Below are 27,350 nucleotides of genomic sequence, written 5' to 3' on the forward strand. Positions count from 1 at the left end.
TGAATTATAAAGACAAATTAAGCACATGAATCATCGGTGCTTGCCTGGGTTTGAACCCGCAATCATGGGTTAGGATGCACGCGTTCTAACCACTGGACCGTCTCGACTCTTAGTAGGTCATCTTTACAAATTGATCAGGTACGTAACAATGCAGCCCATGCATGAACAATCCAACAAAGTCGGGTCGAGCATCCAGTGCTATAAAGTTAGTTATTGAAAATAAATATTTTCTGAGTGAATCAGTGTACCTACAGGTATTAGTAACGTAATATTAACATATATATATATAGATTTATGTTATTTTTAAAACTATGCAACAATGCGTGAGTGCCTAACCTGACAGACAGCCTACACAGGTTGGCGATCAAATCAATTAAAATCAAAATAAACTTTATTCAAGTAGACTTTTAAGAGCACTTTTGAATCGTCATTTCGCAATTAAGTGAAGCTACCACCATGTTTCATTAAGTGTTCACCATCGCTCATAGTCAATGGCGCTGTAAGAAGCATTATCCATTCCTTTCATCCCAAATGTACCCAAAACTTTGAGAAATAAGATGTTATGACTTGTACCTTTAGTAACACCGGATCAATCACCGTTCAAATCGGAAAACAACAATACTGAGTACTTTTATTTAGTAGTAGAACATCTGATGAGTTGGTGGTACCTAGTCAGACGGGCTCACACAAAGCTCTACCATCAAGTTAATTACTTACCCGCCGTTTGCGATTAAGAAATACGAGTCGTGCTGATAGGCGATTTGCATCAAAATTAAATTAAACACTATCACATTAAACCCTATCATGTATCAATGTATGTTTTGTAATATATCTATTTATTTTACAGGTAATAGGCGCATTTGGATATCCTACATCAGGTAATTAGAGTATACGTAGGCGGACTGGTAAATGGGTCTTTTAATGTTAAGGGTCAAGCATTCCTTACATTACCAATTAGCTATCAACCTTGGGAACTGAGATGTTATGACCTTTGTTTCTGTACTTGCTCTCTCAGACTTCAAACCGATACATAACGATGTTGAGTATTGCTGTTTGAGGGCACAATGTGATAAATCGGTGGTACCGTCCGTAACGGCCTTGAACAAAGTCACCACCAGTAAAACCAACTAAGTTTTTCATTCTTTATTTTCCTTATCTTCATTATATCACCTAGTTGTCAAATCTTACAATAACGTACTACGACCATAGATTAAACAATAAATTTTTATTCTAGACCCAGAGACAAGTGAGGAAGACAGTTGTATAGAGATGAATAAGGATAATGTACGGAAAATAAATGATTTAGTAGATAAGATTTCGTCTTTTGTAAACAAGATTAGCACACAAAACGACGATATTGATTTGCGATTGGTGCAAATAGCTGTTGATAAACATTCATTGGCTGAAAGTAAAAAGAGTAATAAAGTACACATAACTATAAATGATTGTTTAGAGGGTATCAAGTACACTGAATACAGCGAACGAGATTCTAAATTTGAAAATAATAATGATACAAATGTTAATCAAAGCACACAAGAAACAAATGAAAACAGCGACGCTGATAAAGGATTTGATGAAAACAATAACAGTGAACGAGATTCTAAATATGAAAATAATGCTGACAACGATGCAAATGATAGCGAACAAGAAACAAATGAAAACAGCGACGCTGCTAAAGGATTAGCTGAAGAAAAGTACGGCGAACGAGATTCTAAATTTGAAAATAATGCTGACAACGATGGAAATTATAGCAAACAAGAAACAAATGAAAATAGCGACGCTGCTAAAGAATTTGATGAAGAAAATTACAGTGAACAAGATTCTAAATTTGAAAATAATGCTGACAACGATGCAAATGATAGCAAACAAGAAACAAATGAAAACAACGATGCTGCTAAAGGATCAGCTGAAGAAGAATACGACGGACGAGATTCTAAACTTGAAAATAATGATGACAATGATGGAAATGATAGCAAACAAGAAACAAATGAATACAGTGATGCTGCTAAAAGATTTGATGAAGAAAAATACAGTGAACAAGATTCTAGATATGAAAATAATGCTGACAACGATGCAAATGATAGCAAACAAGAAACAAATGAAAACAACGATGCTGCTAAAGGATCAGCTGAAGAAGAATACGACGGACGAGATTCTAAACTTGAAAATAATGATGACAATGATGGAAATGATAGCAAACAAGAAACAAATGAATACAGTGATGTTGCTAAAAGATTTGATGAAGAAAAATACAGTGAACAAGATTCTAGATATGAAAATAATAATGATAAAGATTTTAACGATAGCAAAGAAGAAGCAAATGAGCACAGCAAAGTTACTAAAGGGTTATCTGAAGAAGAATCCGGCGAACGAGATTTTAAATACGAAAATAATGATGACAGCGATTCTAATGAAACCAAACAAGCAACAAATGAATACAGAGAAGCTGCTAAAGGAATTGATGAAGAAGATAATACAAATAAATATGAATTTAATACTGACTCAGGTGAAACAGAAAGTTACAATGATAAAGATATATTAAGCGATGATTTTAGTTCTTCAGAAGATTTAATAGTGAGGAAAAATAACGACGACTCAACTAAACCTAATGATATTGAAAAAAATGTGAGTTTTAACATCGAAAATTTTAGTAATGATTCAAATGATAACGATAAATTAAGTAACGAAGAATCTGATTTAGAAAGTATTGGAGGTGAAGGTGGCAATATATTTGCAAATAAAGTTATAGATCAGAATGATGATGATGATGATGAAATTGATGAGAAACAAATATCAGACGATAATAATGATGGCCTCAATAATGATAAAACGATCAATAATAATGAAGATTTAATAACTAATGATGAAATTTTAGAGAGCCAAGAATTTGAAAGCAATGAAGTTGAAACTAAAAATTCCGATGAAAATAACACTGAAATAATTAAATTTATTAATTTCAACGAAAGGAACAACAAAGACAATAAATTTAACGGAAGTAATAAGACTCGGGAAGAAGTTTTGCATCTAAATGAAGACGATAAAGCTTTTTTTAAAGAAGTTAAAAAGATACGCGGTTCGAAGCCGTTCTACTTGTATCAGCGTTTCGTCAATAACACTTTACAATTTTGGTTCGTGTAATGAAGTGAAATCGTAATAAATAATGTGACTTTCATTATTGTTTTATTTTAATCGATTTTTTTAATCAATATATATAAAAATTTATTCAAGTACTTTTGTATAGTAATTTTACAGAACTACAATGGAATGTAGTTTATACCTAGTAAACTTTATTCAAGTACTCTTGTATAGTCATTTTACAGAACTACATTGGAATGTAGTTTATACCTAGTAAACTTTATTCAAGTACTCTTGTATAGTCATTTTACAGAACTACATTGGAATGTAGTTTATACCTAGTAAACTTTATTCAAGTACTTTTGTATAGTCATTTTACAGAACTACAATGGAATGTAGTTTATACCTAGTAAACTTTATTCAAGTACTCTTGTATAGTCATTTTACAGAACTACAATGGAATGTAGTTTATACCTAGTAAACTTTTTTCAAGTACTCTTGTATAGTCATTTTACAGAACTACAATGGAATGTAGTTTATACCTAGTAAACTTTATTCAAGTACTCTTGTATAGTCATTTTACAGAACTACAATGGAATGTAGTTTATACCTAGTAAACTTTATTCAAGTACTTTTGTATAGTCATTTTACAGAACTACAATGGAATGTAGTTTATTATTTACTCTTTATGAACATTTGAATTACAAAATTATGTTAGCTCATCTATATTCAAACACAAATAACTTTATTCAATATAGAAGCATTATTACGCTTTCTTATTGATGGACAAATTAAACACTACCATCGGTTAGGGAAAAGGAACAAACTGACCTAAGAAGAACCAGCGAAAGAAACTCAGCAGCTTTTTTTCAAACGAATTATATATGTCACCGTCAAATTACAAATTTCGTTAGATTATAATCTGACGAGACGGATTGTAATCTGTGGAAATATTGTGAACCGTGAGATATGATTGCAATTTAATGTATTATTTTTCTTTATACAAACAACAACAACAAAAGCCTGTAAGTTCCTAAAGCTAAAGGTCTCCTCTCCCTTTGAGGAGAAGGTTTGGAACAGCGTGGTGGAATATGCCACCACGCTGTTCCAATGCGGCTTTTTTGGAATACACATGTGGCAGAATTTCTATGAAATTTGTCACATGCAGGCTTCCTCACGATGTTTTCCTTCACCGCCGAGCACGAGATGAATTATAAACACAAATTAAGCACATATACATATATAGTGGTGCTTGCCTGAGTTTGAACCCGCAATCATCGGTTAAGATGCATGCTTTCTAACCACTGGGTCATCTCAGCTCTTATATTGTATAATATTTGACAACTTTAAGGCTGCATAGGTCTCCTAATAGTTTTAAACTTATCAATAGCGTAAGCCGATTTATCCCAGTGTCATAGTTCCTAACCACTAGTATGTCGTTAATATAAACAAGTATTCCATGATAAATTATTATTGGTTGTATGACTACGGATGAGAGTCATCAAGGAGTTTTCATGTCATCCTGTGCGCGGTCATCGTTTTCCAGAACATATGACATGTACAAACGTCCTACTGCTGTGCTAAGACGTTTGAGGAGAAGGTTAGGAGCATTCCACCTGCTCCAATACGGGTTGATGAATTCACGTGTAGCAGATATTTGTTGACACACGAAGTTTTCCTCACGGTGTTTTCCTCACTGAGCACGAGCTGAATAATAAGCACAAAATAAGCACATGAAAATTCAGTGCACTGTGCATGTGCACTGTGTCTCCCTGAGCTCACCTGGGCACTTAATTTATTATAACTTTAAAAAAGGCAATTCAGTATTGTCTATACTAATATTATAAATGCGAAATTAAGTCTGTCCTTCTATTACTGTCGCCTGAATTGAATTTGATTAAATTTGGTATGAAGCAAGGAACTCCCTCAACTAATCCCTGAAACGCGTCGAGTTATTAGAAAAATATAAATAACAACTACATTTGCAAGCAGCTCTTTATAGCAGTACAGGCTCGACCCGCGACTGCGCATTTGAATTTAAAAAATAAGTAATTGTTCAGTTTGCAGATTTTACTTTCACTTATTCATTCTGTATTAGGCAGGTTTTGTGACATTGTTGGGAGGCACCAGACGTGATGGTGGAGTGGTACTGGACAGTATTTGGACATTGTAGCGTGACATTATTATTATATTATAAATAAAGTAAAGTAAAGTAACAGTCTGTACATTTCCCACTGCTTGGATAAGGCCTCCTTTTTCATTAAGGAGAGGGTTTGGAACATATAGCAACACGCTGTTCCAATGCGGGTTGGTGTAATGCACATGTGGCAGAATTTCGATGGAATTCGACACATTAAGGTTTCCTCACTGTTTTCCTTCACCGCCAAGCACGAGATGAATTATAAACACAAATTAAGCACATATATATCGTGGTGCTTGCCTGGGTTTGAACCCGTAATCATCGGTTAAGATGCTCGCGTTCTAACCACTGGGCCATCTCAGTTCTCTTATATTAAAAATAAATAATGATATTATAAATAATTCTAATATAAAAGTAGCCTATGATACTCCATTTTACATCAGATTTCCCGACCCGTCAAAACGTGACGGGTCTTCCACTGACAGAAGTCCAGCCGTTTCAGAGATTAGCTGGAACAAGGAGAGAGACAGAAAAAATTGCAAAAAATATATTTTGGTATATGTAACCTAAACATACATATGCACTTAGTAAAAAGCAATTATTTTAGTAGTAAAAACGGACACTCCAATTTTAATAGATATATTTATAAATTAGCTAACAACACAACAACGTTTTTTTAAACGATAGTAGCAATGCCCCAAATTATTGAGGCAATTACTAATATTCCTATTTACCCCTACTTTTAAGCTTTTCGCTTGTTATATTAGTGGGGATGATATATCCCTAGGGGACAGGATTGATATTGTGGCGGAATACGTTCCAAACCTTCTCCTCAAAGGGAGAGGAGGCAGTGCCGTAAATAGACTTTTCTGCACACTGTGCGAGCTTCTATAACTGTGCCCTATTTAAGCAGACCCTTTGCTTATTTTACTGTCTCACTCACTTAAAACTTAAACGCAGGTTCACTACTGCAAATGCGTTGCCCATTAACGATAAACACTTAACACAAATACGCTCGTGCGCTGCCAAAAAAATGAGCGCGATGTATGTTTTTAATGATACTAGCATTTAAGTACGTTTGTATTGCAATCCATTACTAGGGGCTCAGCGGAGTCTTAACAAGAAAAAAACAATAGTCCCAGTCTGTCTATTCTTGCGCCCCCGAGAGTCTACGCCCTGTGCCTGGGCACCAGTGGCACCGCCCTATTTACGCCACTGAGAGGAGGCCTTAACTCTGCAGTGGGAAATTATCAGGCTGTTATTGTTGGATAGAATAAATTATTATCAATACGATTTTAAAATGAAAATTAATATTCTATGGCACTCCTAAACTTGAACTCATCATCGGTTAGATGCACACGTTTTAACGCAGCCATCTCGTTTAAAGCGTCAAACCCAGTATACCTCAGCTGAGAATACTGTTTAACCACTGAGATGACGTATTTAATTAATAGTCTCTTATATAACTATAAAATAATTGCAAATTTTGTTCGTAACATAGTATTGTGTTCGTTAAAACAGTTAATATTTATTCTGTTCGTGCGCAACAGTTAATAAAACAAAAGAAATACTTTATTATCTTAAAATATATATGTAATTTATTTAACACCTGTTCCAATATATTAATTAAATAATGGTTTGTTAAATATTATTTACTATTGAATTGGCTTGACTGTCTAGCTTGTAATATTCTGAGATGCTGGATTCGAACCTGCTACATTAAGGGTTGCCTTAGTTTAACATGTTCTATGATAGATTATGTTATGCACACAATTTGATCAAATAAAGAGATAGAACTAAAGTTCGCTGCAGCGATAAGTCTTTGTGACCGTCTAATCAAGCAATTGAAACAAAGCGTTAGAACGCTTATAGTCAACAGTTTCCTTGCGAACGTAATGTCGTAAGCGCCGGGAAGTTCATGGCGCTTACACGTTTTTTTCAACAAAGTGTAACAATATATCGACCCTTTAGATTTGACGTATGGCGGCGATCTTAAATAAATATTGTTTCCATTGCATCATCATTAGTTAGGTATTTTATAAGCAGTTCATTAAAATCTGCAGTTTAATTCCAAAATAACCGTTTTTTATTAAATACATATGCACAATTATGTCCCTTGTGACATATGCTATTAACGTTAACGTCATTGCTTAAGTGGAGACGAAGTATCTTGGTAGATTTGGCGAGGGACTGGTACGCCTCCTATCAGTAAACACTTGAGTTTTAAGGCTTTTTTTCTGTTTATTTGATCCTAAATTTCTGCCGACCTTCTTTTTCATATCTTCACAGGGACGTTGAGTCATTGGCTACTACCACAAGGAGAGTTGCTAATTTTTTAGAATCTCTCTTCGCGCTAAAATTGACTGGAAAATCTAAGAAAGTTACCACTAACAATTTCGCTGTGAGATACCACAATGCTGAAGGTTTAAGTCCAGCAAAGTGCCATTCGTAACGCTCTTATTTTCTTGTATATTCATAATTCAATTATACCCTCGTGTTTCCGAGTTGGCATCACTCTTGACGCGCCTTTACCGAGCATTCTGAACTCCTGAAATGCTCTGGTGCACCTGATCTCTAAAAAAAAGACAAGTTCGGATTCATCCAATTACAGACCTATAGCCATCACCTCCATGTTTTCCAAGACAGTGGAATCCAATATAAAGTGCTGCGGAACCTAGGGTTACCATCAATAACTCAGCCTAACCTTCTACTTTACCGGACACATAGATGATCAAAAGCAAAGTCAAACAGACAAAATCAAATGGGAGGCATAAAGCTTCTCTCCTATATATTCGATTTACCTAACCTAACCTAACCTAACCTAACCTATAGCCATCACCTCCATGTTTTCCAAGACAGTGGAATCCAATATAAAGTGCTGCGGAACCTAGGGTTACCATCAATAACTCAGCCTAACCTTCTACTTTACCGGACACATAGATGATCAAAAGCAAAGTCAAACAGACAAAATCAAATGGGAGGCATAAAGCTTCTCTCCTATATGTTTCTAGGGAAATTATGAACTAGATCACCAGATTTTTGACAGATCGGAGAATCAAGGTTGCTGTTGGCGCATGCTCTGATTTAAAATTCGTCAATTCTAGTATTCTACAAGTCTTTGTACTATTAACCCTTCTTTTGCATATCAAAGACTAAAAATCAGCAATATTTTCGGCTATGCACAGGATAGCACAGTAGACACCTTATACACTGGCCGTGAACATGCTAATGTTTTTTGGAAGATGTAGACGAAAACCGAAACAAAGTTTTCCTGAGATTTTGTTAAAGAAAAACTCGGACCAGGCTGCTAAACCGATTCTAATTGAATCCAAGTAGTAGCTCCAATTATCGACGATCAGGCCATTCCGATCCTGCTTAATCTTTTGGCTTTGCACCTTCTATCGAATTTTCCGAGGAATTATTTGAATCCTGAATTTGCTGTACAATAGTGCAATTTTTAAGACATTTTCTGCCCTCCAAAACTACCCCCTTGAACCAGCTATTGCGGTCGGTTTTTCTGAACTGATACGATTTATTAGGCTTGCAAAGCGCCTATCGAATGTAACAGTTGTTCATGAGCTCATTTGCCACCTATACCATAAAAAAAAACTTGAGAAAAAATATTCCCAATTCTATGACTTTTTGGCCGTATTTTGTTTAAATCAAAGATATTTAAAAATGTTTAATGAGAAGTTACTTGCCAGATGTTCCTAACTCGACTGCCCCATGTATAAAGACTGGAGGGCTTGCGTATTGCTATTCTCTGATAAAGAGTTGGCGTCAATATATTCCCAATTAAAATTAAATTTAAAACATTTGAAAACAATACACAGACAATAAAAACGAAGGTTGTCTGAAAAACCAGAAATTTATTATTTTCGAAACAATAGTTGTATTTATTCAGTTGTAATCGATTATTTATTACCCATTACATATATTTGCTATACCGGCAATAACGATGTTTGTACAAGAATCCGTTTGGTATAAAAAGGCAAGCACAGGCCCAGGGTGGCATAGTCTTGTTGGACACTTGGTCTTTTAAGGATATTAAGTCCTAAGACCAAAGATATGATGAAGCCATCGTATCTTATCCTTCTCTGCGTGATTGGCGTAAGTTTTCTTTATTTACATTTGTATATAATCGAGTTTTGCCTGTGTAATATATACTTTGTCCATATGTTTATTATCTGCCATTCGGAATAATTGGTATTTTGTGCTCAAATGAGTGAATGAGCCATTGCACATACTAGCACACGGGACTTTATCCATGTTTAGAAGGTCGGTAGTGCATTGGTCAATGTCTATGAACTTCGAAAAGCCTGAACATATGATCATTACATGTACATAAGTACAGGCTTATCGGAACTAAAGTATATTAATACTATTAATAATAGTAGTAGTAGTCGGTAGATACCACACATCCTACTGGATGTGTGGTACCGACCTACCTACCGACCTACCTACCGACCTTGCACATAGCCCTACCACCATTCGTTTAGTTATTGGTATTTTAAATCAACGTAATATTCGAATTTTCGTCCTAACGTTGGAAACGAGGGAATACTATCAGTTATACTACAAAAAAATGTGCTGTCTTTAATTTATTGACATTGGTAAACTCATTATGTATTTTTTTAACTTGATTTAATTTTTGCACAGGTACTGGATGCGCTGGTCGCTCCAAAACATCGTAAGTATTTATGGAATTCCACATAGATCTGCTATCTGATAGAGCTGCTCGATCTATATAGTTCACAGCTGTCATGCCATTTTCTAGCCAGGCAGTGCACAGATATGTCCGCAAACAAAATTCACCCCCTTTTTTCACAACTCTCTTTACAAATGCCACACGACACGACAAGTGTTAGCCCATTCCACTAGTCGAACTCCTAGGGAATAAAATACTCGCACATGCACCACTGACCTCCATACTCTACGACGTTGTTCACAAATAGATGCTCTACAGCGTATAAATGTCCCATGTCCCTTGCCTTCTGTGATGCAAAGGGACGGTTCACATGTATAATACAAGTATATTAGAGCAAGAAAAAGCCCACCAATGCAGTCGAATAGACCAAAGGCAAATCCCTTTAGGAGCTCGTTTCGTGGAATAGGGTTTTGTTCTTATATTTACTCTGTGTTTACGTACACACACCTGCACTCTCATATACGTGTGTATGTATTATTGTCCGTATAAAGTAATATTGCCAAGTTTACTTTGAGTTGTTATGAATTAGAGACATTTCAATAATTTTTGCTTTGGGTTATTAAAAATACATTTTTAAAGCATGTTAATAATTATTTACAGACGATGGAAAATACCTAAAACTCGATCTTCCTGGTAAGACATAATTATATATTATAATATCTTAAGAAACTCGTTAAACTGTAACTTACAATGTTTATTGCTAGTGAGCATTTGTTAAAAAAATATTTTAGACAGGCGTCTAAAACAATTTATTCAATATAAAAATACAATGCAAGTTTCACACAACCGGTTTAAAATGTCTACCGCGAAGAACCGCCCAAATATTCAGTTACCTTCTTTCTCTTCAAATTTGTTAAACATTGATACGTTGAGCGCATAAAATCGTATCTGGACTTAAAGTAAATACATCGTTATAAGCTTTTATATTTTGCTCACTCCAATCATTAAACTGAACCCCTATCACAGAATTCAAAGTTGAAGCCAGATTTTAAGCTCTAGTTCTGTATGAATTAAATGGTAATAATGGTCCAAATTAAATTAAAATTGAGACAAATGTGAAATTTAAAATAGATAAAAATAGCGACTATAATTCTGTAAATCTCGTCACTAATACGACGCGTAATACACCCCCACCCATAATACAAAGTCATGGCAAGTGGACTGACAACGTCAAAAACTTGCAGATGATGGTAACGAATACAAGTTCTTCGCGGACAAGAAGTTGGACAAGTTTGGTAAACAAATCATTACACTGACACTCGAGCCTATCGGTAAGTTCATGAACACAGAACAGCGTGGCTTGCAACTGTACGCACAATCGTTAAACAAATTCTCAATTAGGAGTTGTGTTATAAATTCTCGTACCTGTCAATAATTCCATTTTATAATTTAGAGATATTAAAACAGAGGCAAGTCAACTGGGCTGTTAGTTTGAACAATGCGCCAAACGAACAAACCTACACATACAAAATCAAGCAGTACCACTGATCTCCATAGCTTGTAATATTGTTAGTAAACATATCTACATATCATAGAAACGAGCCTATACACAAAGATCTTTTAGACTACGCAGCGGACTTTTTATGTTTGTTCTTCAATCTAAATTGGGGATATAGACCCTTACTGCGACTGCGAAGCAAGGACGGGTAGTTGGTTGTTTTGTAAATTGTGATGTGATTTTCTTTACAGAAGATCAAAAGGATGAACTAACGTCTGGATCGAACACCCAGTCCTACTGGAAGAATATTGCTAGCTCTTCAAACACAGCAGAGAGCTCGAACAGTAATCGCAATGAATTTGCTGGTCAAGTGAACAACGGAAACGAAAACGCTTACTGGAGATCAGTGTCGGACTCGAAGGAATCGTCCTCTAGTTCGAACAGTAACTACAATTACAACGAAGGTACGTGTGTAGCGTTATTCCTCGTTTGTGTTGTTAGATTAGATTTAACGAATATCATTTTACATTTGGGAGTGTGCTCGTCTAATTTCAAAGTATATTTGTCAATTTATTCTTAGCACTCTTGAGTATATTAGTCGTTCTAACTTGACCATCGGCATTGGCATGGCGAAGCCCAGTGTTCCTTCTCCTTCATACTACTCTATTGCATTTTGTATTCACTGGCTAGTTCTGTACCTACAGACATCACATCTTATTTCCCATGGTTGGTTGCACGTCGACGATGTGAGGAATGGGAATTACTTCTTACAATGCCATTTAATTCCTTGACTTATGTGTTCAGTGATGGTAACTTGAGAGAGCGAATTTTGCTTTGTTTGACGATTACTATTGTAAACTTCAAAGCAAATACTTAATCAAGCGTATATTGTTACAGGAGGATTCGTAAATAACGTTCCACCGAAATCGTATCCAGCACAACTGCTACCACCAAAACCCCGACCATCAGTGTATTATCCACCACAGTTCTATCCAGCACCCGCGTATTACCCGCGACCAATTTATCCTGAACCCATTGTTCCTTACGTTCAGCCTGCGTTTGTAAATATTCCCTCAGCTGAAAATTACAAACGCGGATTTGTACCCACCACAGGAAACGGATACATGCTCTCTCCTCGATCATTCGTTGGTCAATACCCAGTCCCTCTCGGTTTTCCACCCAAGCAACCAGTCGGGCCCATTGCTCCAGCTCCAGGAAGTCCGATTGATTTCGCAGGTATATATGCTCATTTAAGTAACTTTGAATATGTTCAACTCACATAACTCTTGAACAAACGAGTCACGATTAAACCGATTATTTTCGTCTCGATTTGATTTTGCGAAATAAACCTAAGTCGACTGAGCGATATAATTATTTAGACTTGAACTTCATTTACTTCAGGACAGTTACTCAAGTAGTAGGAGAATTGTACGTTCATATTGTTTCTTTTTATTTAAAGGTAAACCAATTGCACCCTCAAACAATGTGCCCGCTCCATTGAGTACACCAACTACTGGTTCCGCCAGCTACACGCAATTTGTTGGTGGTAGCAGTTCAGGCAGTTCAGTTTCAAACAATGAACAGGCTTTCTCAAGCTCATGGAATCAGAACAACGGAGGATCTACTTCATCAACAAGTAAATAATACGTTTACATTTTCTACTTTAATTTCTTTGAATTTGAGAAAATAGGACCACAATCGGACTGCATAATGTGTAATTCTTCAAAACGCAATGAGGCGCCGATTTTATAATAAATTATTGGCCAACAAAAGGTTATTTTATAATATTTTCAGTTTTTAAAAATCAAATTAAACGTTTTTTTATGATTGGCTTAATTTTCAACAGACCCACAAAATGGCTATCCTGATTCAACGAGCTCAAGTTATGGCCAAACATCAAGTGGTAGTAACGCCGGCAGCTCATTCTCAAACAATGGACAAACTTACTCCAATACCTACGGACAGAGCGAAAGTGGATCTACTACCGCTACGGGTAAGTTGCATAGTGCGATCTTTTATGTATCAGTGGACAAATATTCATTTGATTTTGGAAATCGAAGTACTATAAGATGAAGTCGCTTCCCACCCTGTGAACAATTAGATCATTTAACCTATGCAACGGACTTGGGTTTTGAATTTCTTAACGGGACTTGAAAATAAACTAATAATTTCAAATTAAACAGGCCCACAAGGAGGATCACCAACCAGCCCCGATGATGATTCATCAAACAGCCCACAACAAGGATCATCAAACCAACCACAAGGGGGATCAGAAAACCAACCGCAAGGTGGATCAACTAACTATCCACAGCAAGTATCACCAACCAGTCCCGATGATGATTCATCAGACAGCCCCCAGCAAGGATCACCTAACGCCCCACAAGGCGGATCTCCAAGCCAACCACAAGGAGGATATCCAACCGAACCCGTAAACGGAAACCCCGGAACTAGTAGTTCAAGCTTCACAAACACTTCGACTGGTAGCAGTGCAGGTACCTCACCAACAGGACCTCAAGGTGGATCACCTAACCAACCACAAGGTGGATCACCGAACGCCCCACAAGGAGGATCACCTAACGCCCCACAAGGTGGATCACCTAACCAACCACAAGGTGGATCACCTAACGCCCCACAAGGAGGATCACCTAGCGCCCCGCAAGGAGGATCACCTAACCAACCACAAGGTGGATCACCTAACGCCCCACAAGGAGGATCACCTACTACCCCACAAGGAGGAGCACCAAACAGCCCCGATGACGATTCATCAGTCAGCCCTCAGCAAGGATCACCATCCAGCCCCGGTGATGACTCATCAGACAGCCCTCAGCAAGGATCACCATCCAGCCCCGGTGATGACTCATCAGACAGCCCTCAGCAAGGATCACCAACCAGCCCCGATGACGATTCAACAGACAGCCCCCAGCAGGGATCACCTACCAGCGCCGATGATGACTCATCAGCCAGCCCACAACAAGGAACACCAAACAGCCCCGATGATGACTCATCAGACAGCCCACAGCAAGGATCTCCAAGCAGTCCCATTGATGACTCAACAGACAGTCCCGATGGTGATTCCCCGAACAACCCACAGCAAGGATCACCAAGCGGTCAAACGACTGGTTCCAGCAGTTCAAGCTACACTAAATCTTCGACGGGAAGCAATGCAGGCAGCTCATACACAAGCACCGGACAGACTTACACAAACACCTACGGTCAGACTGACAGTGGATCCAGTTCTTTCACAGGTTAGTTTCCCTATTCGCTGGTAGAATATCTATATAAAACAATAATTTTCTAATTCAATGCAAACACTATTTTGATATTGATAATTTACGACGATAGCCACAATTATTATATCCTGTTTCTGCAAAATTCATTACTAAGGCGACATCTCCTCACTGAGAGATGGAGCATTAGGTTAGCGGTATGACATTCACAGGCAATTACTTCACTTTAATTACTTTTAAATGTATCCATTTTTAGATACGACATATGTAAATGGCCAGCATACGGGAGGTTAGGTGTTGGGTACCCAGGATCTTATTCTGAACAACAATTATCGAAAAGTAAATGAATGCCGATAGGAAAGTTAAAATATGAGTGTAGGAACTGACGAATAAACAACAATAATTTGGCGTTTATAAATATAGTAGAGATAAAAGCAGTAGCAATGCAATTAAATTTCGGAAGGAGAAAGAAAATTGTGTTAATTTCTTTTTACGTTTTGGCATGAAACTCAAGTAATAAAATAATTATTCAAACAAATACAGGAACTCAAACTGGATCACCTACCGCCCCACAAGGCGGATCACCAAGCCAACCACAGGGCGGATACCCGACCGGCCCAGTAAACGGAAACCCCGGAACAAGTAGTTCAAGCTTCACAAACACGTCGACTGGTAGCAGTGCAGGTACCTCACCAACAGGACCTCAAGGAGGATCACCTAACCAACCACAAGGCGGATCACCTAACCAACCACAAGGCGGATCACCTAACCAACCACAAGGAGGATCACCTAACCAACCACAAGGAGGATCACCAAGCCAACCACAAGGCGGATCACCAAACCAACCACAAGGCGGATCACCTAACCAACCACAAGGCGGATCACCTAACGCCCCACAAGGCGGATCACCTAACCAACCACAGGACGGATCACCTAACCAACCACAAGGAGGATCACCTAACCAACCACAAGGAGGATCACCAAGCCAACCACAAGGCGGATCACCAAACCAACCACAAGGCGGATCACCAAACCAACCACAAGGTGGATACCCGACCGGCCCAGTAAACGGAAACCCCGGAACAAGTAGTTCAAGCTTCACAAACACGTCAACTGGTAGCAGTGCAGGTACCTCACCAACAGGACCTCAAGGAGGATCACCTAATCAGCCACAAGGAGGATCACCTAACCAACCACAAGGAGGATCTCCTAACGCCCCACAAGGAGGATCACCTAACCAACCACAAGGAGGATCACCTAACGCCCCACAAGGCGGATCACCTAACCAACCACAGGACGGATCACCTAACCAACCACAAGGAGGATCACCTAACCAACCACAAGGAGGATCACCAAGCCAACCACAAGGCGGATCACCAAACCAACCACAAGGCGGATCACCAAACCAACCACAAGGTGGATACCCGACCGGCCCAGTAAACGGAAACCCCGGAACAAGTAGTTCAAGCTTCACAAACACGTCAACTGGTAGCAGTGCAGGTACCTCACCAACAGGACCTCAAGGAGGATCACCTAATCAGCCACAAGGAGGATCACCTAACCAACCACAAGGAGGATCACCTAACCAACCACAAGGCGGATCACCTAATGCCCCACAAGGAGGGTCACCAAACCAACCACAAGGAGGATCACCTAACCAACCACAAGGCGGATCACCTAATGCCCCACAAGGAGGGTCACCAAACCAACCACAAGGAGGATCACCTAACCAACCACAAGGCGGATCACCTAATGCCCCACAAGGAGGGTCACCAAACCAACCACAAGGCGGATCACCTAACCAACCACAAGGCGGATCGCCCAACAAACCACAAGGTGGATCACCAAACCAACCACAAGGCGGATCAGTAAATGGAAACCCTAGTTCCACTAGTTCAAGCTACACTACATCGTCGACTGGAAGCAATGCAGGCAGCTCATACACAAGCAGCCAACAGACCTACACAAACAGCTATGGTCAGACTGAAACTGTATCCAGTTCTTCCACAGGTAAATTTGCGTAAAAATGCTAGGGTATCCCAATACAATATTCATTACTAGCGACCCGCCCCGGCTTCGCACGGGTACAATACTGATACTAAGTATATTACAGAATTTGACTATATACGACTTCACATTACAAACTTGTTTAATTATCAGTCTATACTATAGTGTCCGTGTATTTTATACACAAACCGTCCTCTCGAATCACTCTTTCTATTAAAAAAAAACGCATCAAAATACGTTTCGTAGTTTTAAAGATTTCAGCATAAAAGGGACATAGGGATAGAGAAAGCAACTATGTTTTATACTATGTAGTGATAGTTATTAAAAAAAAATGCAAAATTCTTTAATTGAAATATTACAATGACAGTAAAGGCCCTTGTATCAATACTAAGATGACCGATCTTCAATGTGAGAAGTGGCCTTAACTGAGCAAAAGGGTATTAACAAGATATTACTTTAATTTATGTACCGTAATTTTTATGATACCCACTATGTAATTGGCCTCCGTCCAGGAGTGCAAGTGTTAGGTAGCCAGTGTATTATCCTATCATCGAGTATGCCAAATAAAATGACCACCGGTATAACAGAAAAGACACGAGTGTTACAGCAAATAAGTAAACACAATAAAATTAGTAGCGTCGAGTTGACATATTCTAAGAAAATAATAATAAACTTTATTTAAGATTTTTTTTTTTATGTACAATGAACAATAAATGATTTAAATAATGGTTCAAACAATTACAGGTCCACAAGGAGGATCACCAAACAAACCACAAGGCGGTTCACCAAACCAACCACAAGGAGGATCACCTAACGCTCCACAAGGAGGATCACCTAACGCTCCACAAGGAGGATCACCTAACCAACCACAAGGCGGATCACCTAACGCCCCACAAGGAGGATCACCTAACCAACCACAAGGAGGATCACCTAACCAACCACAAGGCGGATCACCTAACCAACCACAAGGAGGATCACCTAACCAACCACAAGGAGGATCACCTAACCAACCACAAGGCGGATCACCTAACGCCCCACAAGGAGGATCACCTAACGCTCCACAAGGAGGATCACCTAACGCTCCACAAGGAGGATCACCTAACCAACCACAAGGAGGATCACCTAACGCCCCACAAGGAGGATCACCCAACAAACCACAAGGTGGATCACCCAACAAACCACAAGGCGGATCACCAAACCAACCACAAGGTGGATACCCGACCGGCCCAGTAAACGGAAACCCCGGAACAAGTAGTTCAAGCTTCACAAACACGTCGACTGGTAGCAGTGCAGGTACCTCACCAACAGGACCTCAAGGAGGATCACCTAACGCCCCACAAGGAGGATCACCTAACCAACCACAAGGAGGATCATCTAACCAACCACAAGGAGGATCACCTAACGCTCCACAAGGAGGATCACCTAACCAACCACAAGGAGGATCACCTAACCAACCACAAGGCGGATCACCTAACCAACCACAAGGAGGATCACCTAACCAACCACAAGGCGGATCACCTAACCAACCACAAGGAGGATCACCTAACGCTCCACAAGGAGGATCACCTAACCAACCACAAGGAGGATCACCTAACGCTCCACAAGGAGGATCACCTAACCAACCGCAAGGAGGATCACCTAACCAACCACAAGGCGGATCACCTAACCAACCACAAGGCGGATCACCTAACCAACCACAAGGAGGATCACCTAACCAACCACAAAGCGGATCACCTAACCAACCACAAGGAGGATCACCTAACCAACCACAAGGCGGATCACCTAACGCCCCACAAGGAGGATCACCCAACAAACCACAAGGTGGATCACCCAACAAACCACAAGGCGGATCACCAAACCAACCACAAGGAGGATACCCGACCGGCCCAGTAAACGGAAACCCCGGAACAAGTAGTTCAAGCTTCACAAACACGTCGACTGGTAGCAGTGCAGGTACCTCACCAACAGGACCTCAAGGAGGATCACCTAACCAACCACAAGGAGGATCACCAACCAAACCACAAGGCGGTTCACCAAACCAACCACAAGGCGGATCACCTAACGCCCCACAAGGAGGATCACCCAGCAAACCACAAGGTGGATCACCCAACAAACCACAAGGCGGATCACCAAACCAACCACAAGGTGGATACCCGACCGGCCCAGTAAACGGAAACCCCGGAACAAGTAGTTCAAGCTTCACAAACACTTCGACTGGTAGCAGTGCAGGTACCTCACCAACAGGACCTCAAGGAGGATCACCTAACCAACCACAAGGCGGATCACCTAACCAACCACAAGGCGGATCAGTAAATGGAAACCCTAGTTCCACTAGTTCAAGCTACACTACATCGTCGACTGGAAGCAATGCAGGCAGCTCATACACAAGCAGCCAACAGACCTACACAAACAGCTATGGTCAGACTGAAACTGTATCCAGTTCTTCCACAGGTAAATTTGCGTAAAAATGCTAGGGTATCCCAATACAATATTCATTACTAGCGACCCGCCCCGGCTTCGCACGGGTACAATACTGATACTAAGTATATTACAGAATTTGACTATATACGACTTCACATTACAAACTTGTTTAATTATCAGTCTATACTATAGTGTCCGTGTATTTTATACACAAACCGTCCTCTCGAATCACTCTTTCTATTAAAAAAAAACGCATCAAAATACGTTTCGTAGTTTTAAAGATTTCAGCATAAAAGGGACATAGGGACAGAGAAAGCAACTATGTTTTATACTATGTAGTGATAGTTATTAAAAAAAAATGCAAAATTCTTTAATTGAAATATTACAATGACAGTAAAGGCCCTTGTATCAATACTAAGATGACTAATCTTCAATGTGAGAAGTGGCCTTAACTGAGCAAAAGGGTATTAACAAGATATTACTTTAATTTATGTACCGTAATTTTTATGATACCCACTATGTAAATGGCCTCCGTCCCGGAGTGCAAGTGTTAGGTAGCCAGTGTATTATCCTATCATCGAGTATGCCAAATAAAATGACCACCGGTATAACAGAAAAGACACGAGTGTTACAGCAAATAAGTAAACACAATAAAATAAGTAGCGTCGAGTTGACATATTCTTAGAAAATAATAATAAACTTTATTTAAGATTTTTTTTTTTATGTACAATGAACAATAAATGATTTAAATAATGGTTCAAACAATTACAGGTCCACAAGGAGGATCACCAAACAAACCACAAGGCGGTTCACCAAACCAACCACAAGGAGGATCACCTAACGCTCCACAAGGAGGATCACCTAACGCTCCACAAGGAGGATCACCTAACCAACCACAAGGCGGATCACCTAACGCCCCACAAGGAGGATCACCTAACCAACCACAAGGAGGATCACCAACCAAACCACAAGGCGGTTCACCAAACCAACCACAAGGCGGATCACCCAACAAACCACAAGGTGGATCACCCAACAAACCACAAGGCGGATCACCAAACCAACCACAAGGTGGATACCCGACCGGCCCAGTAAACGGAAACCCCGGAACAAGTAGTTCAAGCTTCACAAACACGTCGACTGGTAGCAGTGCAGGTACCTCACCAACAGGACCTCAAGGAGGATCACCTAACGCCCCACAAGGAGGATCACCTAACCAACCACAAGGAGGATCACCTAAACAACCACAAGGAGGATCACCTAACCAACCACAAGGCGGATCACCTAACGGCCCACAAGGAGGATCACCAAACCAACCTCAAGGAGGATCACCTAACCAACCACAAGGAGGATCACCTAACCAACCACAAGGAGGATCACCTAACCAACCACAAGGAGGATCACCTAACCAACCACAAGGAGGATCACCTAACCAACCACAAGGTGGATCACCTAACCAACCACAAGGCGGATCACCTAACGCCCCACAAGGAGGATCACCTAACCAACCACAAGGCGGATCACCTAACGCCCCACAAGGAGGATCACCTAACCAACCACAAGGCGGATCACCTAACGCCCCACAAGGAGGATCACCCAACAAACCACAAGGTGGATCACCCAACAAACCACAAGGCGGATCACCAAACCAACCACAAGGTGGATACCCGACCGGCCCAGTAAACGGAAACCCCGGAACAAGTAGTTCAAGCTTCACAAACACGTCGACTGGTAGCAGTGCAGGTACCTCACCAACAGGACCTCAAGGAGGATCACCTAACCAACCACAAGGAGGATCACCTAACCAACCACAAGGAGGATCACCTAACCAACCACAAGGCGGATCACCTAACCAACCACAAGGAGGATCACCTAACCAACCACAAGGAGGATCACCTAACCAACCACAAGGCGGATCACCTAACCAACCACAAGGAGGATCACCAAACCAACCACAAGGTGGATCACCTAACCAACCACAAGGCGGATCACCTAACGCCCCACAAGGAGGATCACCTAACCAACCACAAGGCGGATCACCTAACCAACCACAAGGCGGATCACCTAATGCTCCACAAGGAGGATCACCTAACCAACCACAAGGAGGATCACCTAACGCCCCACAAGGAGGATCACCCAACAAACCACAAGGTGGATCACCCAACAAACCACAAGGCGGATCACCAAACCAACCACAAGGAGGATACCCGACCGGCCCAGTAAACGGAAACCCCGGAACAAGTAGTTCAAGCTTCACAAACACTTCGACTGGTAGCAGTGCAGGTACCTCACCAACAGGACCTCAAGGAGGATCACCTAACCAACCACAAGGAGGATCACCTAACCAACCACAAGGTGGATCACCTAACCAACCACAAGGCGGATCACCTAACGGCCCACAAGGAGGATCATCAAACCAACCACAAGGTGGATCACCTAACCAACCACAAGGCGGATCACCTAACGCCCCACAAGGAGGATCACCTAACCAACCACAAGGCGGATCACCTAACGCCCCACAAGGAGGATCACCCAACAAACCACAAGGTGGATCACCCAACAAACCACAAGGCGGATCACCAAACCAACCACAAGGAGGATACCCGACCGGCCCAGTGAACGGAAACCCCGGAACAAGTAGTTCAAGCTTCACAAACACTTCGACTGGTAGCAGTGCAGGTACCTCACCAACAGGACCTCAAGGAGGATCACCTAACCAACCACAAGGAGGATCACCTAACCAACCACAAGGAGGATCACCAACCAAACCACAAGGCGGTTCACCAAACCAACCACAAGGCGGATCACCCAACAAACCACAAGGTGGATCACCCAACAAACCACAAGGCGGATCACCAAACCAACCACAAGGTGGATACCCGACCGGCCCAGTAAACGGAAACCCCGGAACAAGTAGTTCAAGCTTCACAAACACGTCGACTGGTAGCAGTGCAGGTACCTCACCAACAGGACCTCAAGGAGGATCACCTAACGCCCCACAAGGAGGATCACCTAACCAACCACAAGGAGGATCACCTAACCAACCACAAGGCGGATCACCTAACCAACCACAAGGCGGATCACCTAACGGCCCACAAGGAGGATCACCTAACCAACCACAAGGCGGATCACCTAACGGCCCACAAGGAGGATCACCAAACCAACCTCAAGGAGGATCACCTAACCAACCACAAGGAGGATCACCTAACCAACCACAAGGAGGATCACCTAACCAACCACAAGGAGGATCACCTAACCAACCACAAGGAGGATCACCTAACCAACCACAAGGTGGATCACCTAACCAACCACAAGGCGGATCACCTAACGCCCCACAAGGAGGATCACCTAACCAACCACAAGGCGGATCACCTAACGCCCCACAAGGAGGATCACCTAACCAACCACAAGGCGGATCACCTAACGCCCCACAAGGAGGATCACCCAACAAACCACAAGGTGGATCACCCAACAAACCACAAGGCGGATCACCAAACCAACCACAAGGAGGATACCCGACCGGTCCAGTAAACGGAAACCCCGGAACAAGTAGTTCAAGCTTCACAAACACGTCGACTGGTAGCAGTGCAGGTACCTCACCAACAGGACCTCAAGGAGGATCACCTAACCAACCACAAGGAGGATCACCTAACCAACCACAAGGCGGATCACCTAACCAACCACAAGGAGGATCACCTAACCAACCACAAGGAGGATCACCTAACCAACCACAAGGCGGATCACCTAACCAACCACAAGGAGGATCACCAAACCAACCACAAGGTGGATCACCTAACCAACCACAAGGCGGATCACCTAACGCCCCACAAGGAGGATCACCTAACCAACCACAAGGCGGATCACCTAACCAACCACAAGGCGGATCACCTAATGCTCCACAAGGAGGATCACCTAACCAACCACAAGGAGGATCACCTAACGCCCCACAAGGAGGATCACCCAACAAACCACAAGGCGGATCACCAAACCAACCACAAGGTGGATACCCGACCGGCCCAGTAAACGGAAACCCCGGAACAAGTAGTTCAAGCTTCACAAACACGTCGACTGGTAGCAGTGCAGGTACCTCACCAACAGGACCTCAAGGAGGATCACCTAACCAACCACAAGGAGGATCACCTAACCAACCACAAGGAGGATCACCTAACCAACCACAAGGCGGATCACCTAACCAACCACAAGGAGGATCACCTAACCAACCACAAGGAGGATCACCTAACCAACCACAAGGCGGATCACCTAACCAACCACAAGGAGGATCACCAAACCAACCACAAGGTGGATCACCTAACCAACCACAAGGCGGATCACCTAACGCCCCACAAGGAGGATCACCTAACCAACCACAAGGCGGATCACCTAACCAACCACAAGGCGGATCACCTAATGCTCCACAAGGAGGATCACCTAACCAACCACAAGGAGGATCACCTAACGCCCCACAAGGAGGATCACCCAACAAACCACAAGGTGGATCACCCAACAAACCACAAGGCGGATCACCAAACCAACCACAAGGAGGATACCCGACCGGCCCAGTAAACGGAAACCCCGGAACAAGTAGTTCAAGCTTCACAAACACTTCGACTGGTAGCAGTGCAGGTACCTCACCAACAGGACCTCAAGGAGGATCACCTAACCAACCACAAGGAGGATCACCTAACCAACCACAAGGAGGATCACCAACCAAACCACAAGGCGGTTCACCAAACCAACCACAAGGCGGATCACCCAACAAACCACAAGGTGGATCACCCAACAAACCACAAGGTGGATCACCCAACAAACCACAAGGCGGATCACCTAACGCCCCACAAGGAGGATCACCCAACAAACCACAAGGTGTATCACCCAACAAACCACAAGGCGGATCACCAAACCAACCACAAGGTGGATACCCGACCGGCCCAGTAAACGGAAACCCCGGAACAAGTAGTTCAAGCTTCACAAACACGTCGACTGGTAGCAGTGCAGGTACCTCACCAACAGGACCTCAAGGAGGATCACCTAACGCCCCACAAGGAGGATCACCTAACCAACCACAAGGAGGATCACCTAACCAACCACAAGGCGGATCACCTAACGGCCCACAAGGAGGATCACCAAACCAACCACAAGGTGGATCACCTAACGCCCCACAAGGAGGATCACCCAACAAACCACAAGGCGGATCACCAAACCAACCACAAGGTGGATACCCGACCGGCCCAGTAAACGGAAACCCCGGAACAAGTAGTTCAAGCTTCACAAACACGTCGACTGGTAGCAGTGCAGGTACCTCACCAACAGGACCTCAAGGAGGATCACCTAACCAACCACAAGGAGGATCACCTAACCAACCACAAGGAGGATCACCAAACCAACCACAAGGTGGATCACCTAACCAACCACAAGGCGGATCACCTAACGCCCCACAAGGAGGATCACCTAACCAACCACAAGGCGGATCACCTAACCAACCACAAGGCGGATCACCTAATGCTCCACAAGGAGGATCACCTAACCAACCACAAGGAGGATCACCTAACGCCCCACAAGGAGGATCACCCAACAAACCACAAGGTGGATCACCCAACAAACCACAAGGCGGATCACCAAACCAACCACAAGGAGGATACCCGACCGGCCCAGTAAACGGAAACCCCGGAACAAGTAGTTCAAGCTTCACAAACACTTCGACTGGTAGCAGTGCAGGTACCTCACCAACAGGACCTCAAGGAGGATCACCTAACCAACCACAAGGAGGATCACCTAACCAACCACAAGGCGGATCACCTAACCAACCACAAGGTGGATCACCCAACAAACCACAAGGTGGATCACCTAACGCCCCACAAGGAGGATCACCCAACAAACCACAAGGTGGATCACCCAACAAACCACAAGGCGGATCACCAAACCAACCACAAGGAGGATACCCGACCGGCCCAGTAAACGGAAACCCCGGAACAAGTAGTTCAAGCTTCACAAACACGTCGACTGGTAGCAGTGCAGGTACCTCACCAACAGGACCTCAAGGAGGATCACCTAACCAACCACAAGGAGGATCACCTAACGCCCCACAAGGCGGATCACCTAACCAACCACAAGGAGGATCACCTAACCAACCACAAGGAGGATCACCTAACCAACCACAAGGCGGACCACCTAACGGCCCACAAGGAGGATCACCTAACCAACCACAAGGAGGATCACCTAACCAACCACAAGGCGGATCACCTAACGGCCCACAAGGAGGATCACCAAACCAACCACAAGGTGGATCACCTAACCAACCACAAGGCGGATCACCTAACGCCCCACAAGGAGGATCACCTAACCAACCACAAGGCGGATCACCTAACGGCCCACAAGGAGGATCACCAAACCAACCACAAGGTGGATCACCTAACCAACCACAAGGAGGATCACCTAACCAACCACAAGGCGGATCACCTAACGCCCCACAAGGAGGTTCACCTAACCAACCACAAGGCGGATCACCTAACCAACCACAAGGAGGATCACCTAACCAACCACAAGGCGGATCACCTAACGCCCCACAAGGAGGATCACCTAACCAACCACAAGGCGGATCACCTAACGCCCCACAAGGAGGATCACCTAACCAACCACAAGGCGGATCACCAAACCAACCACAAGGCGGAAATCCGATCGGCCCAGTAAACGGAAACCCCGGATCGAGTAGTTCAAGCTTCACAAATACGTCGACTGGCAGCAGTGCTGGAACCTCACCATCAGGACCTCAAGCTGGAGCCATCGGAAGTCCCAAACAATCTGGTACGAGTTTATGATCCTTCCACAATGTTATTCCCATATTAAGCCTCGAGCACTCTTCCGTTAATTTCGTATTTCAGTTGTTGCGTAGACCGTTATAACTGAGCGACTGATTAACATACGGCTTCCGGCAATAAACAGAGTTAATCCAGAGTAAGATTTAAATGCATGTGCTAGAATACAGAGTAGAATTTAAATTTTGCTCGTCGGAAAAGACGAGAATGTTTCTTTTTATTATGTCCCTTCAGCCGGAGAGAGCAGTATACACCGGTTTTTCACCCGCGTTAATTGGGAACTTAGAGCTTCTAGTAATTATTTATATATAAGCCGGTACATTTCACATTTAAGCTACATTTTAATTCAGACTTTTGATTATTAAAGCTTGAATTCGATGCCTTTGTACATTTTTAACGTAATTGATTTCTTTCTTTTTCTATTTCAGCTCCGCTCAGACCAGGTTTCTACCCTAACTACCCAGGAAAGAGCCGCATTTGTGTCTGCTTCAACAGCTTCTCAGAGATGCCCAAAGAACTCCAACAACAATTCAGATATTACTAACGAGAAACGCGATGTCTAAAAATCGATTGACTTTTAACGAAAAACGCATTTGAAAACTGACCCTTATCTTAAGAGCAATAAATTCAGCATTACGAAGTATTTTGTTTTATTTGCGACATTAAACATCCTATTGTCATTACGAGCGGGCTGAAATCAAATCAAATTCCAGTCACTACTTGGTGGTAGGGCACTTTGCGAGCCCTTCTGATGATGTAGATGTGGGTGGGTGGGTCATCAAATATTCTGCCGCTAAATAACAATATATCCATGCCAAACTAACGTAAGCTTGGTACTTGAAATATCTTGAAATCAAAATAGGTGACTGATACAATAATACGAGTAGGTATATTGTACACAATTGTATTAACATTTTGAGCACCCATTTAGAACTGGGGTGTGCGTTTACTTATCTGCTCACGACGCCTCGTCCTTGAGGGGCAGGACCTATCGACTATCTGGCTGTGTGTTGATTGCCGAAACCGAGCGACTGACTTCAGATTCCGTACTACAGCAGATCCCATCCCGCAGAGATCGCTATTCTGGGCGATTTCGAACTCACAACACTGTAATTTACTGCAAAAAGTGCGGTTTCAATATAACTATTTAAATTTTCGCACGAAATCGGATCTTTGTTTCGTATGACGTCACTGCTGTCTGTCACTGACCCACTGATGGTGCTTGTCCTCACTGGCTTCATACTTATGCATTTTTCCTCGATGTTTGAGATACTTTTTGTAAAAATTTAAAACGGACTATCGATACTCATTGACTCCTTGCTCTATTGAGCCGAGATGGGCCAGTGGTTAAAACGCGCGCATCTTAACTGATGATTGTGGGTTCAAACCCAGGCAAGCACATCATCTGCTCAATTTGTGGTCATAATTCGTCTGGTGCTCGGCGTTGAAGGAAAACCTGGTGAGGAAAACTGCATGTGTCAAATTTCATCGAAATTCTCATTATCATGTGTATTTTACCAACACG

At 42.2% G+C, this 27,350-nt stretch overlaps 2 protein-coding genes across 2 annotated transcripts; both read left to right on the forward strand.

Annotated features, from left to right (window-relative positions):
* Nucleotides 1–1,227: 1,227 nt before the first annotated feature.
* LOC124542117 (uncharacterized protein DDB_G0290685-like) lies at nucleotides 1,228–3,152 on the forward strand. Its single transcript, XM_047120049.1, has one exon. It carries the CDS (start codon nucleotides 1,270–1,272, stop codon nucleotides 3,136–3,138), a length of 1,869 nt encoding a protein of 622 aa, XP_046976005.1. The 5' UTR covers nucleotides 1,228–1,269; the 3' UTR covers nucleotides 3,139–3,152.
* A 7,461-nt stretch (nucleotides 3,153–10,613) lies between these two features.
* On the forward strand, nucleotides 10,614–22,786 carry LOC124542118 (nascent polypeptide-associated complex subunit alpha, muscle-specific form-like; the record flags this gene model as incomplete). Its single annotated transcript, XM_047120050.1, has 14 exons — nucleotides 10,614–10,626; nucleotides 11,108–11,194; nucleotides 11,613–11,825; nucleotides 12,259–12,597; nucleotides 12,821–12,997; nucleotides 13,208–13,354; nucleotides 13,545–13,811; nucleotides 14,070–14,606; nucleotides 15,132–15,208; nucleotides 15,824–15,868; nucleotides 18,071–18,124; nucleotides 20,840–20,962; nucleotides 21,617–21,802; nucleotides 22,415–22,786. Coding segments are annotated over exons 1-14 (2,637 nt in total), but the record flags the coding sequence as incomplete, so codon positions are not given.
* Between the last annotated feature and the right edge of the window lie 4,564 nt (nucleotides 22,787–27,350).

The sequence above is a fragment of the Vanessa cardui genome, chromosome 30 (genome assembly GCF_905220365.1).
Source record: "Vanessa cardui chromosome 30, ilVanCard2.1, whole genome shotgun sequence".
NCBI lineage: Eukaryota > Metazoa > Arthropoda > Insecta > Lepidoptera > Nymphalidae > Vanessa > Vanessa cardui.

Excerpts from the sequence above, each read along its gene's own strand:
- LOC124542117 (XM_047120049.1), top strand. The coding sequence starts at position 1,270 with ATGAATAAGGATAATGTACGGAAAATAAATGATTTAGTAGATAAGATT.